This window comes from Notamacropus eugenii, chromosome 1, assembly GCF_028372415.1.
Source record: "Notamacropus eugenii isolate mMacEug1 chromosome 1, mMacEug1.pri_v2, whole genome shotgun sequence".
Lineage (NCBI taxonomy): Eukaryota > Metazoa > Chordata > Mammalia > Diprotodontia > Macropodidae > Notamacropus > Notamacropus eugenii.
Genome location: NC_092872.1, coordinates 739507351 through 739521399, shown reverse-complemented (window position 1 = coordinate 739521399; position 14049 = coordinate 739507351). Strand labels below are relative to the sequence as shown.

General features: G+C 46.4%; 1 protein-coding gene across 1 annotated transcript; it reads right to left on the bottom strand.

Moving 5' to 3' along the window:
- Positions 1 to 2391: 2391 nt before the first annotated feature.
- On the bottom strand, positions 2392 to 11019 carry LOC140517264 (homeobox protein not2-like). The gene is made up of 5 exons (XM_072628412.1): positions 10777 to 11019; positions 10256 to 10666; positions 4280 to 4482; positions 3499 to 3649; positions 2392 to 2621 (listed from the first exon to the last, which is right to left on the bottom strand). Exons 2-5 carry the CDS (start codon positions 10587 to 10589, stop codon positions 2410 to 2412), a joined length of 900 nt encoding a protein of 299 aa, XP_072484513.1. The 5' UTR covers positions 10590 to 10666; positions 10777 to 11019; the 3' UTR covers positions 2392 to 2409.
- Positions 11020 to 14049: the final 3030 nt, after the last annotated feature.

Here is a 14049-nt window from a genome sequence, read left to right as displayed (position 1 = left end):
CCCTCTCGTCACCGTCACTCTCCACCTCTGTCTCTTTTTCTTTTCACAAGTCCGGGCCTCTCCTCCCCAGTTCCCCCGCCCTCTCCGGGTCTCTTGCCCCGCCCCCTCTAGCTCTCTGGCTCCCCCCCTCTCCAGCCTATGGCCACGCCCCCTCTTTGAGTCTCTCCTCTGCTTTTTAGCCCCTCCCACTCCAGCCCATGGTCACGCCCCTCCCTCTCCGGGCCACGCCCCTTCTCTGGGTATTAAAAGGAGGGGGCGGGGATCTCTCCAGAACCTCCCGCCTCAGCATCCCCTGTACCAGTGTTACAGGTGTGCCGCACCTGCATAACCCCCTCCTCTCTCTGTAGCCCTTCCCTCCTCCTCCCCAGCCATAGGATTTTCTGCCTCCGACGCTCAACAGCTCCGGGACCTTCTTTCTGGACCGGAGGGATCGGCCACGGGCCCCTGCCCCCCGCCTGGACCCCCCCACTCCATCCCCATCTCTCGTGCCCTGGGCTCTCCCCCAAAAGGCAGTGTCGCAGGGGCTTCGTGTCCCCGCGTGTGGTCACCCGCCTTCCCACTCTGAGAAGCATGTGAGCCTCAAGCTGGAGGCAGATCCTGAATGATCTGTCACCGGAGGGGCTTTTTAAATTTTATTTGAAATTTTTAAAATTTAATTAAAAAAATTTTTTTTGAACGAAGCCTGCCTCAATCTCGACTTTCTTCAAAACTCAGCTCAAACCCCCCCTTCTGCCGGAGGCCTTTCCCATTCTCCCCCTCTCTACATCCAGCTTGCATGCTGACTCCCCCTTTAGGAGGAGAGCTTAATAAAGGCTTGGACTGCAGTCGGATGTTTGTTCACACGACTGGAAGAGGGACTCCTGGATCAAAGGGCTAAGAAAATAACAGAGAGAATATGGATAGTACTTATATAAGCGCTTTAAAGTCTGCAAGGAGTTTTACAGCAACCCCTTAAGGTGGGTGATATTATTAGCCCATTTTACAGAGGAGATAACTGAGGCAGAGGTTAAGCCACTTGACCACAGTCACACAGCCAATAACTCTTCTGTTTGCTCAGATTAATGCAGATACCAAAGCCTAGACTTCTTGGAGGTGTGACCTTACCTGTTGGCCACATGTGCTCTCTAAGTGTGAGGAAGGTTTCCTGTGGGACCGTGTGTGTGTGTGTGTGTGTGTGTGTGTGTGTGTGTGTGTAATAAGAGAATGTGTTCCTGGTTTGAGTGGGGGGATATTTCTGTAACAGCTATACTTAGTATATCTGCTTAGAAAATACCCTTTGTAAAAGTTGATAACATCAGACTTAGGTAGTGTTTTTAAAAAAATTTTTTTAAATCTTATTTCATCCTTTCCTATAAACTCCTCTAAATTTCACAACTTAACAAAATGTTTAAAATCCAGGACATAAACTATATTGTAATTTACTATAAATGTATCATCCCTCTGGAGCGACTTTTTCAGTTTATGCTCCCACCAGCCAGCCTCATCCCCAGAGGATAACTGACTACTTCTCTTCTCTGGGTTCTAGGGGGTAAACTTAAGAGGCTGGGGGTTTTCAAGGACTGTCACTCAGGAGCCACCAGGCAGAACAATTAGGAGGCTCTTGTAATAGTGGAGAGATGAGGTGATGAACACCTTCGTGAGCAGGGGCAGTCTGAGTGGAGAGAAGGGGAGTAGGTGTGAAGGTAGAAAGGACGAGACCTGGCTCAGATGGGACATGTAGGGTGAGTGTAAAGTGTCCAGGAGTCAAGAAAGAACCCCAAGTTACAGGCCTGGGTGACTGAGGGGATGGTAATACCCAACAAAGAAATAGAAAGGTTGGGAAAAGGGGAGACATTTGGACATGTTCAGCTTGAGACACCTACAGGACACCTACAATTTCCAATTGGAAATGTCCCCTGGGCAGAGGGTGATGCAAGGCTAGGATTCAGGAGAAAGACTAAGTCTGGATCTATGGATTTAGGAAGGTTCTGCCTAGAGAGGATGCCATATGCCTGAGGTGGGGAGATGAGTATGGGTAGAAGTGTTGGAAGGAGTCCCCAGACCACAGATCCACTAAAAACACTTTATATTTACTTCTATGTACAGATACATACTGTGTCCCCAGCCCCTCCCTCTTCTCCCAAGTAGAAAGCTTCTGGAGGGCAGGGAGCATTGTGGGGATTTTAACGTTTGTGTTCGAAGTGCCTTGCAGGTTTTGTTGCTATTCCAACCAGTGATTTCATCAATGTGAGGATCTCCCTGTGTGAAAGCTCTACCGATGTAAGATCTTAACCTTATTCTTTGGGAGCTGTCTGGGGGCGCTGATGGGTCCAAAACTGGGCCCTGGGTCACACAACTACTAAGTGTCAGTTGAGACTTGAATGGAATTCTTGACTCCACACTACTCCACTGGACACAAATCATAAGCATTTAATGTTTGTGGAATTGGTCTGCTGAAGGATGGTTGGCTGAGAGGACAAGTGTGGCCAGCCCAGCTTTGAAAGGCTTCCCTTGGGGCTCTGCAGAGCCTGACATCCCTCCTGGTGGTCCTTCCGAGGAGACAAATGACTTGGAGTTATCTCTTTCACCTCTGAGACTCCCAGGGAGGCAGGGGGCTGAGTGGGATTCACAAGCCCAAGGCCCTGCTGTTTGGAGGACAGGACAAGGATAATTGCTGGGCATTCTAGAATATGTAGACTCTTTGGGGCACCCTAAAAACACAGCATCATTCATTTAGTATGCAATTCTAGTCCAAATAAATAAATTCAACTTCTCTATAAATGAGCCCACAGCCCTTCCAAAACAAGGTGGTGAAATGAGAACAGGTGAACTGCCTCTCTCTATCCAACCTTCCATCCAGGAGGTTGATTCAGCTCTTAGCTTATCCCCTGCGCTTCTTGAAACTGTGGTTTCCCAAGAAATACATGCTCCCCAAACTTTTAGCAAAGAGGAAAAATGGGATTTGGGGGAGGAGGGTTGAGAAATATAACCCAGTTAAGAATGGGTTAAATACTTCCTTCCCTCCTTTCCTCCCTCCTTCCAAGTTGGGGAACCAGCCTTCAGCTGGGAAGGCTGAGTCAAGAGGCCTGCCTGCCCAGCCCAGGGGACCAATAGACACACCTGCAGTCTGAGTTAACGGCAGGCCCCTTCCCTCGCTCCACCTGCATTTTCCAGGGACTGAGCAACCCAAGATTCAGCAAGAATTAACCCTTGAAGAGCACAGGAGGCAGACCCACCCCCAGACATAGTTCTTACACCACCACCCCACTTTGTCAGGACAAGAATCCCTTTTCATTTCGTAGGAAGCAACTTAGAAACGACATTTAAAGTCAGAGGAAAGAGACTGAGAACAGCTGGAGGGACTCCCAGTGGTCCCTGAGTGTTACCCCAAAGCAGGGGAGGGAGGGAGAGAAAGGTCGAGAGATCAGCTGGACAATCCAGATCCACTTCACACAAGGGACATAATTAAGTCAGTGGAGACTAAAGGGGGATGTATTTCAGCTGGTGGTGCCAACATACCGTCATTGTCTTCTCCAATGCTGCTACTGGGCTCCTGGGGTGACATGGGTGGGGAAAAGGACCCTTTGACTGGGCTAGGCAGCTTTTTTTTCTTCTGTTCCAGGCTTTGCTTCCGACCCTTGATCCTGCGGTTCTGGAACCACACTTTCACCTGTGTTGTAGGAGAGGGGAGGACCAGAGGTCACCAGCCTAGCCCTGAATCTTTACATGGGGTGGATGTCAGGAGAGCTCTGGGGTCACCCGTGTAGAAGAGGTAAGGACTTTGAAGTCACAAAGCAGGTTTGGGGGTAGGTCACAACTTCATGGATAATCAAAATACTGAATAGAGACTAACATTCACTTAGTCTTGGCTCTGAGAGGCATCTTGGGATCAGCTTAGCCTGGCATTCGAGACACTGCAATCTAACTCAAAACTCTATTACCAGCTTTTCTCTCCTATTATCTCCCAACATCCAACTTCCCCTACCTGGAAGCCCACCTTCACCCCATACTCCCATATTGCAAGTCTTTCTCCTCTGGAAGCCTCCTTTCTATGTAAGCTTCCCTGGCTCTGGAAGATAATACCAATGGAACCTAAATGCTGGGGTGGAAGGGTGGGGTCACTGAGCTAGAAAGGAAATGGACCCAGACACTGTCCTGCCATTTGTTGACCAGCTCAGTTTGTTACTGGATGGGTGGCCACGTGGTGAAATTCTAAGTTCACACACAGAAAGAATATCCATTCCCCCACCTAAGTATGAGCAGGAAGGTGGCAAGGAGACAAGGGCTGGGGGCTTCCCACCTGGGTCTCAGAGAGATGGAGCTGCTTGGCTAGTTGGGTCCTCTCCATCCCCACCAGGTATGGCTGCTTCAGGAAGGCCTTCTCCAATTCCTCCAGCTGCTCAGAGCTGAACACAGTTCGACTTCTCTTCCGGCTTGACTTGGAAGCTCCGTTTACCCTGTTCAGGTAGACAGCCTGGCCCCAGGTCAAGGGTCCTTCCAGGCCTAGGAAGGAAAGAATCCAATACCCCTGAGCTTACACACAAATCTATCCCCACCCTCCACCCTTCTGGACAAAGCAAGCAAACAGCAAGCATTTATTAAGCCCTTATTGTATACCAGGCACTCTCCTATGCTAGCAATGGAGATAGAAAGAACAGAAATGAAATGATCCCTGCCCCAAAGAGCTTACATTCTACTATGTGGGAGGGGAGATACACCATTCATTTAAAGCTCTTCTTAACCAAGCCCTTTCCTGCCTCCCCACCAGCCTTTGGACTTTACTTCCATCTGCTCACTCCCTCTACCAGCCTGCTGGTCTACCAGGAAGTCCTCAAACCCACCACTTCACCTCTCCACACCTCTGCACTGGCTGTCCGCACCTGGAAGGACACTGGCTCTTCTTCCTAGCTGCCACCTTTTGGCTTCCCTGACTCCTTTTAAGACTCAGTCCCCATACCACCTTCCTCAGGAAGTCCTTGCAAGTCCCCACAGCCGCTAGGACATTCCCCTCTCAAGTGCTCTTGGCAGGGGGACTAGCCTGCAGGAAGGCACTGAGATGGGGAACAGAAAATAGTAGGTCAGTTTGGGACAGAATACATGAGGAGCAATTACATGTGACCAGCCTGGAAAAGAGTCTGGCTACAGATTGGGATGGGCTTTAAATGCCCAGAGCAGAAGAGTCTGTCATTCTTCCTAGAGGGAAAATGGGGCCATGGAAGCTTCTTGAGCAGGGGAGTGATGGATCAGATCTGTACTTTACCTAAAGATAATCAGGATCTTTCCTCATGGTTTCTGTCTGGCCAGACAGGCGAGTGGTTAGAGCAGACACAACAGTTTAGGTTCAATCTTTATTTAGAAAAACTGTGATTCTAAGCCACACATTCAATCTCCAAAGTCCCAAATGGGGAGAGAGGAATAAAGTGCTCAGTGATACCTCCATCATGGAATTTGGGCGAGGGAGGGAGGGAGGGAGAGAGAGAAGGAGGAGAAAGGGTTAGAGATCTCCCCAGGCCTCAGTCAGGGTGATCTGGTAGACAGTTGGGCAATACTCCAAGGAAACTGGTTCTTGCCAAGTATGAGACCCAGAGGAAAATCTTTTCCCACTTAATAAACCCATCTATTTAACACACACACACACACACACACACACACACACACACACACATGCACGCACGCACACAGTCTATGTATCTGTCTATATATCTGTCTGTCTATAGGTTGATCAAGTACTTATCTATGTCTGTCTGATTAGGTATACAGATATATGCATACACATACATATACTGAACAACCTACAGTGTTCAGTAAATACAGATTGAGCAAAGCCCTGAGCTGGGCTCAGTTTCCCTTTTAGAGAACTCTGGGCTAGAAATTCCCTGAAAGCCAGAATAGGGAAACCAGAAACTCTCTTCCCAAAGTTTTGCCCAGCCAGGCATTCGAGAGACTGGACATCCAGGGCTTCCAAAGACTTAGGCCTCAGCTCCCACCCTGCGGCCCTGAAAAGAAAGTGTTGCTAAAGGAATCAACCTGAACTAATTGGGTTTTCCCCTCTTCTCTCAAGTGGCCCCACACCAGGGAAAATCCCAAAGGGTTGTCTGTGTCACCTGACCACAAAGATTTAACTAGCTCCTACCTCCAGATGTTTAAATAGAGAGCAGGGAGGTGTTTGTAAAAAGGCCAGAGTGCTCAATTAAGACAGCTGTGGACTGGCAGAAAAGAGGGAAGGGGGGGAGGGGGTTGTCCCACCAAAGTAGGAACCCAAGGAGGTAGGTGAACTGATCCCTACCGCCAAACTCCAGTATCAACCAATCAGGAATGGAAGAGCAGTCTTCTAGTACAAGCTAATCAACAGATCAGTAATCTGCCCTAGAAAACTAAAAAACCTAATTTGATCTAGGTTTGGCTTAATAATAGCGTTTATTAACAGCATTTACTTATATGGCATTCTAAGGTTTGCAAAGCGCTTTATCTATGATCTCATTTCACGCACACCTCACTATGAGGGCTGACAGGAAGTGTTTATAGTCAATCAAGCAACATGTATTTATTAAGCACTTACTGTATACTAGGCATTCTGCCAGCAGCTGGAGAATGATACAAGGACCAAAAACCCTCCCTTCAAGAACAAGGAGATGATTCTCCTACATCTGGCCTGGTCAGGCTAGATTTAGAGCAGGGTGTTCAGTCCTGGGCTTCACAATTTCAGGGTATGCCAAGAACCTGGTGAGGGACCAGAGGAAGGCCAGTACAATGGGGAGGGGCCTCAGGGACCTGTCATAGGAAAAGGAGACTAAAGGGAAGATGAGAGCTGCTACCAAGTACTCAAAGGGTTGTTACAAGGAAAAGGGTTGGACTTAATCAGCCAACAAGCATTTATTACACTCAAAGGGATGGAAAATGAAACAGTGCCTGTCCTCAAGGGACTTCTACTCTATGAAGCTTAGATCTCATTGCGGTGGAGGTGGTGGGGGAGACAAGAAACATGTACATATATAAGATACAAAAACAAGGTAATATGGGGCAGCTAGGTGGTGCAATGAATAAAGCACTGGCCCTGGAATCAGGAGGACCTGAGTTCAAATGTGACCTCAAACACTCAACATTTACTAGCTGTGTGACCTTGGTCAAGTTACTTAACCTCAATTGCCTTGACTCCCCCCTCAAAAGAAAAAAACAAGACAAGGTAATGAGTGTATTTAGGGTTCTATCAGATAATGAGAGGAGGCAAAGGCAGGAGCAGTCCATATGGAATAGGGGGCTTAAGCTAATCTTTGAAGGAGACTTCTAAGAGGCAGAGGAGTGAGGGCATTCAGTGTCTGTACAATGGTCTGTAGGTGGAAATGGATGTGGAGGGGAGAAGAGAGAGATAGAAACAGAGAGAGAGAAAAGGGGAGGGGGAGGGGGAGAAGAGAAAGACGGAGAGAAAGGGGGAGAGAAGTGAGAGAAAGAGGGGAGGAGAACGAGAGAAATTAGAAGGGAAGGATAGAGGTGGGGAGAGGAGAGACAGAGAGAAAGAAGGGAGGAAACAGAGAGACTAACCCACTTTCTCTAGAAAAATAGACAAGGGTAAAAGTATGTAGAGAGGCCTGGGAAAATAAGGGATCCATGAACCTTGAATGCCAGACTGAGGAAGTTTTGTTTCTGATGATAGCCTAGCTCTGTTTGACCCCAGATGACAGAACCAGCAGCAGAGGGTCTGAGGTACTCAGAGGCCAGTTGCTGATAACAATGAGAGCTTTAGAAATGGAAGGGTGTGCTCCCCTTCCTTGGAGGTCTTGGAGCAGAGGCCAGAGGAGGTCTTGGGGGCTACGTTATAGAGAGGATTCCTTTGAAGCAGAGACAGGACCAGACCTCCGAGGTCTCCCAACTCTTTCTCTGAAATCCAGCAGTTCTGATTCGGGAGGATTTTACATGAGACAATGAAGACATTCCTCTAGGGGCTGCAAGATATCCTCCCCTGCTGGGGTAGACTCCCTCTACAAATGCAGATTGACTGTAAGGGAAATCTTCTAGAGTGGCTGCAGGCACACAAAAGTTAATTAACTTACTTGCCCAGGGTCACACAGTCAAGTGGGGGAGTGGGGGGGAGAAATGGAGCTTCTTCATTCCTGACTCCAGCCCAGCACTCCATAATAATATTGTCCATAGCTGCTTTTCAAATGAGACATTTTGGCATTTTCTCTGCCTGTCCCCCCAGGCCTGGACTCTCCCCGTCACTTTCTGCCAGAAGCCCCCCTTCATGCCAATGGCATCCTTCAGAGATCACACATTCTGGTTATCTTGTCTTGTTTCTGCCCAGTTATATCTTCCCCATTTGACTGGCACCTTCTTGAGGACTGAGTCTGTATTTGTCTTTCTTTGTATTCTCAAGGCAAACAGTAGGTGCTCAATAAATGCTGGTTGACTTCACTTATCTCATTTGATCCTCACAATAACCCTGGGAGACAGGTGCTGCTGTTCTTTGCATTTTACCACAGAGGGAACGGGGACAGACAGAGGTTAAGTGACTTGTATGGCTGAATTTGAACTCAAATTTTCCTCACTCGAAGTCCAGCACTCTATCCACTATACCACTGTCTTGCTGCCTCTACTTCTATAAAATAGGGATAAATAATGGCATAGCTGACCTACCTCACAGAATTGCTTGGATCAAAGAACAAACAAGCAAAACATCACACAACTCAACCAACGATACCATACCTTGTTGTTTAGTCTGGTTTTTTTTTTAAGTTGGGTCCGACTCTTCATAACTCCATTTAAGGTTTCTTGGCAAAGATACTGGAGTGGTTTGACATTTCCTTCTCCAGCTCATTTTACAGATGAGGAAACTGAAGCAGAGTTAAGTGACTTGCCCAGGGACAGACAACTAGTGAGTGTCTGAGGCTAGATTTGAATTCAGGTCCTTCAGATACAAGGGCCAGCATCACCTAACTGTCCAACAATGCCATATAAACAACACCATATAAATACAACCTTTTGTCATCATTCAGACCTCTTCTGTGTCAAAGACTCTTGTCAGTCTGGGGAAAACTAAGGACCCCTTCTTGGAATGCAGACCATTACAGAAGAAGCCAATTGTACTGGAATATAACTATCAGGATTTTTAAAAAGCTAAGTCATAGACTCTATGTTAAGAACCCCTAATTTAGACTAAGTGGACAGGGGAGGAGGGGCTGGGGGATCACCACAAGCTGAGCAGTCACTGAAGGTTTCTGTAGGTCAGACTTGAACTAGGCTTTGAAGTCAATAGCTTATGTGACTTTGAAATTTTCTAGAAGGAAGGGAAAAATGGAGGAAAAGATCTAATGAGAAGGGAAAAGATGGGAGGGGAGGGGAGTAGATAAAGTTTTAACTACCAAGATTACAAGGAAGGAACTTTGAACTACAGACAGAATAGTGTACAACTGAGGGAGTTAACGGCTTGATGGCTTGATGGCTTGATGGTACGAGCACTGGGCCTGGAGTCAGGAACTTAATAGTACTTAATATCCATGTGACCCTAGGCAAGTCCCTTCCCTTAACTTCTGTCTGCCTCAGTTTCCTCATCTGTAAAGTGGGGATAATATTAGTACCTCCCAAGGCTGTTGTGAGGAGCTGAAGTGATGATATTTATAAAGAGCTTTGCAAACCTTAAGAGCAGCAGAAAATGGGGAGCTACAGTTGTTTCTTGAGTACAGTATGATTTAACGGTAGGAAGGGTTTGGTAGGGTTGGCCCTGAATTCATGTGCCCTGCAGTTGGAATGCTAAGCCCCTAGACACAAGGAGGGGCAAAGCTTCATGGATTAGAGGGGTGAAAGTTGCCTTCATCAAGGTGATGGGAATTCTGATTTGTTAGATGATTTCTAAGCTGCCTTGCAAGCTTCTTGAGGATTCTCTGAAGTCAGAAGCCTTCATTTCCAGACTCCTTAAAGTGTAAAGCCCCCTGTCCTCAACTTCCCTCCTCACCCAATCCTCCTCCCCTCCCTTTAAATGCCCCTCTTTGAAATTCTCCTATCTCCTCCAACAGCCCTCCTCGGCCTCCTACTCAAGTGTTCTACCCCCTTTCCAATTCCTGCAAGGCCGACAACCTCCCACCCAGACTCCTCTCAGGCTGACAGGCAAATTACTTTCTTTTCATTCCATCCCCAGATACCTTAACGCTTAAGTTACTACAGATGCCCAAGGTACTCCGCTGCCCATAACCCCCAAGTTCCAGGAGAGCCTCAAACACGTTCCCAGAGAGACTGACTGATGGATGCACTGCACTGACCTGAGGAGTCAGGGACCGATCCTTACCTTTGACAGGGCAGGCTACTTCAGGAAAGACACCAGCAGGGTGCGGGACGTGGATCGCCGGCAGCAGGGGTTTAGGAGAATGCTGGTACACATAAAGATGGGGAAAGGGGGACACCCAACCCACAGAAAAATCGCAGGACAGTCGCCAATTCGGGGTGAATGGGAAGGTCAGGGGTTCTCGGAGCGCCAAGCCAAAGACCCCAGAAACTCGACGGGATTCCCGTGGCTGAGGGTTGGCCTTGGACAAGATAGAATCGATGGAGAAGGGCAACTTGGAGGAATTCAAGGGCCGCTGGGGGTAGGAGGGTCGTCTGCCCTCATCGTCCTGCGTCATGCTGGGGAGCCCCGGAGAAGTTTGTCGGGTGATCCTCTGCGAGTCGTGGGGTGTATAGGGTGGCGAAGACCGGAGCCCTAGAGCAATAGAGAATAACGTGGATAAGGAGGATATAGAGGAGATTCAACCCTGTAGAAGCGGATGGAATGTTGGAGAGAATGGGATAGAGCGCCTACCGCTCACCTACCCGTCCTCTGGTGGAGTGGAATGCTGTCGAAGGTCTGTCGGACTACGTGGCGGTGGCCGACAGGGGTCCCAGCAGACAGCAGATCTGGAGATTCCGGAGTACCAGAGTCCGGGGAGGGATGTGGGGAAGCAGGTGCTGTTGCGGGCTAGAGGCAGATCTGGAACTGAGACCAGGAGGTTGGCGGTACACTGCAGCTCCTTCCTTCCCGGGACAAATCAGGAGCCTAGAGTTAGTCTGGGAGTCGGGGGCGGGGTCCGAAGCTTTCTTTTTAAGGCGACCCCCTGCCCACCAGCTCCAAGTAAAATGAATCATTCATATGCAAAGTGGGCGGGCGATCTTGGAATTTGGAGACCCAGGGTTCTGCTCACCCCTCAATCATCCAACCCTCAACCAGGAGCACCCTGAGCCTGAGGAGGGGCTGGAGCCTCGGGAGCTCCAGGCACCCGGGAGTAATCTGGGTTGCGGAGGGTTTTTTAGCTCAATTAAACTCAAACTTCTCCTTCCCCTGCCCCCGCAACCCAACACTCCTACTTCCGTATCTCCCCCCACCCACTTACCCCGACTAGAAGAAGGGGTGGGTCCTGGGAAGTTGACGCAACCCGATAGAGGAGGTGTCCCACTATTTAAGGCTTTTCTTTCTAATGCCTGCTCCCCCGCTCCACCAAAAACAAAACAAAGTACTTCCAGCACTTAGTCTGGCTGCGGGCATACAGTGGGCGCTTAATAAATGTGTATTTAAATGTGTAGGGTTTACAGAACTCCAAAAAGCTTCGGTGGTGATGGTGGTGCTGGTGGTGGTGTGTGTATGTGTTTGTATTTGGACCTTCGTTCTAACCTCTCAAATTTTTTACTTTTCTAATTAAATTTTAGTCTTACAAAGCATAAACAAACAAAAAACAGCTTGCGACAAATATGCATTGTTGAGAAAAACAAATTCCCAGATCGGTCATGTCGGAAAGTACGTGTTTCCTTTTGCACCCTGAGTCCCTCACCTCTCTGTCACGGGCTGGGCGGCACTTTTCATCATTTATCTTCTGGAGTTCTGTTTGATCTTTGTGTTGATCAGAGTTTTTAAGCCTTCCAAAATTGTTTCTTTTTCCACTGTTAACGTCATAGAATAAATTTTTCTTTGCTCCTCCATCATCAGTCTTCCCAAACTCTCAGTAACTTTCTTACTTGCCCTACTCAACATGTTAGGTATAGCTCCCAGCCTGGGCCATCTGCAAGCTTGATGCCCATGCTATCTTTGCCTTTAATCAGTCACTGATTTTTTAAAAAGTTGAAAAGTGCAAGGCCAAGGCTACATCCAGCTGGGGTCATATTTTATGGTCTCCTTGATCCCCTTCTTGGCTTACATCAAGGAGAACATAGCAGATCCTCAACAAACCTCAGTTAAACTTTTAAAAACTTCTGTAGAGCTAATGTTAGAAATAATAGATGCTAAAGTCCTCATTTTCCCAAAATCAATAAAGCCTTGTTAATTGGGTGAGTAATCTGGGCTCACCTTCAAAACAGTTGAGTAACTCTGGGCAAGTCTTTTCACTTTTCAGTTTCTTTGGCTGTGAAATAGACCTAATAGTTGAGGCTTCACATAGTGTTGTTAGCTGAAGAAGGAAATAGCAAATTACTCCAGCATCTTTGCTGAGAGAATGGAATCACAAAGAATGAGACAGGACTGAAACAAATGAACAACAATATTGTTGTTGGGATGATTCAACAAAATTGAGCATGTAAACAGTCTTTAGAAACTATAAAACATATACAAATACTGTCATAACCAAATTCCTTCATAGTAGTAGGGGCTAGGTTTTACATGTGAACTACCTTCCACGGCTGGAAGGGACCTCTCAGGTGAATCAGTTCAATTCCTCATTAAAGAATCTTCAGGTAAATTTTTTTTAAAGCAATAACTTCTATCTTTTAAAGAGAATTTTATTTTTTAGAAATTCTGACCTTAATACCAAATAAAATGAACATATCCATGTGTGTAGTAGAACAAAAAGGGATTGCAAATGAAGCTGCATGTTTGTACTGTATACAGTTTACTATTCCTTTAAAGTATGTAATAAAATAAACATGGAACTTTCAAAGCTGTCCTACTTGTCTGGGCTTCTTTCTGGACTTTTGTTCTTTTCAACGCATTTTTTTAAATGAGTTGATGACATTCTTTTCTTTTAATTTTTTTGGGGAGGCTTTCCTAGTCCTAGCCCCCTTCCTTTGATTCATTCCCTTCTCAATCATGAAAAAAAACCTTTTTAACAAATATGAATAGTCAAGAAAAATATCTTCCCACATTGACCATGTCTTAAAATATATCTCCTTTGGCAAATTGAGTGAATTCACTTTTTTGGTCAGGAGTTTAGCATGAATTAGCATCAGTTTTCTGGAATAATAATAACAGTTAGCACTTAAGTAGCACTTAAAATTTGCAAACACTTTACAAATATCTCATTTGATCCTCACAAAAATCCTGGGAGAAATTATCCCCATTTTAAGGATGAAGAAATTGAGGAAGACTGAGATCAAGAGATTATCCAGGGTCCCACTGCAAATCAGTGTCAGAGGCTGAATTTGAATTCAGGTCTTTCTGATTCTAGGTCCAGTGCTCTATCCACTGGGTCATGTCGTTGCCTATGGAAATTGAAATTACTCATTTTGTTCCTTAATTGAATCCTTAGTCTTCATTTCTTAAATCAAAGATACCAATGAAAACAAATAGGGGATCCAGTTGCTGAAGTGGCAACGATGGGGTCTTTGGGAGTGACCATTCTAACACAGGACTCATGTTAGGTAAGAAAGGAAGAGTTGCAGCCTAGATTTGGGGGGAAAAGACTTCAAAGACTAAAGAGAAAGAATTAGGGAGGATCCCATGGTCCAAGATTCTATAGGACAAGTTGATGCCAGGATCACAAATGATTCTAATGGAGAAGAAATGGGAAAGTAATTCAAATAGATAGATGTGTATGCCAGGAAACTCTGGTCAGCTTAACTCTTCTTTCATCCCATTTAAGTATGGGCCTAGTGGTAATATCAATTTCCTGTGCTCACTTCTCTCATTTGTAATATGAGGGTTGGGACCTAACTGATCTCTAAGGCTTTTCTGGATTTAAATCTATGACCCAATGATTAGCAACAGGAAAATATTCCTATTTTGAAAAAAAGGGAGACAGTATAAGCTTTCCACTATAGGTCAATGATCTTGACTTCAATTCCCTTTAAAATTCTAGGACATATCATTAAAGGGATGGTTAGCAGATATATAGAAAAGGAAGT

Bases quoted from the DNA above. Each gene is read 5' to 3' on its own strand.
- LOC140517264 (XM_072628412.1), bottom strand. From the start codon at position 10,589: ATGACGCAGGACGATGAGGGCAGACGACCCTCCTACCCCCAGCGGCCC. The intron at 4,483-10,255 runs GTAAGGATCGGT...TTTCCTTCCTAG, and splicing joins AGTAGCCTGCCCTGTCAAAG to GCCTGGAAGGACCCTTGACC. The intron at 2,622-3,498 runs GTATGTTGGCAC...TCCAAACAGCAG, and splicing joins CATTGGAGAAGACAATGACG to GGCCTTGGGCTTGTGAATCC.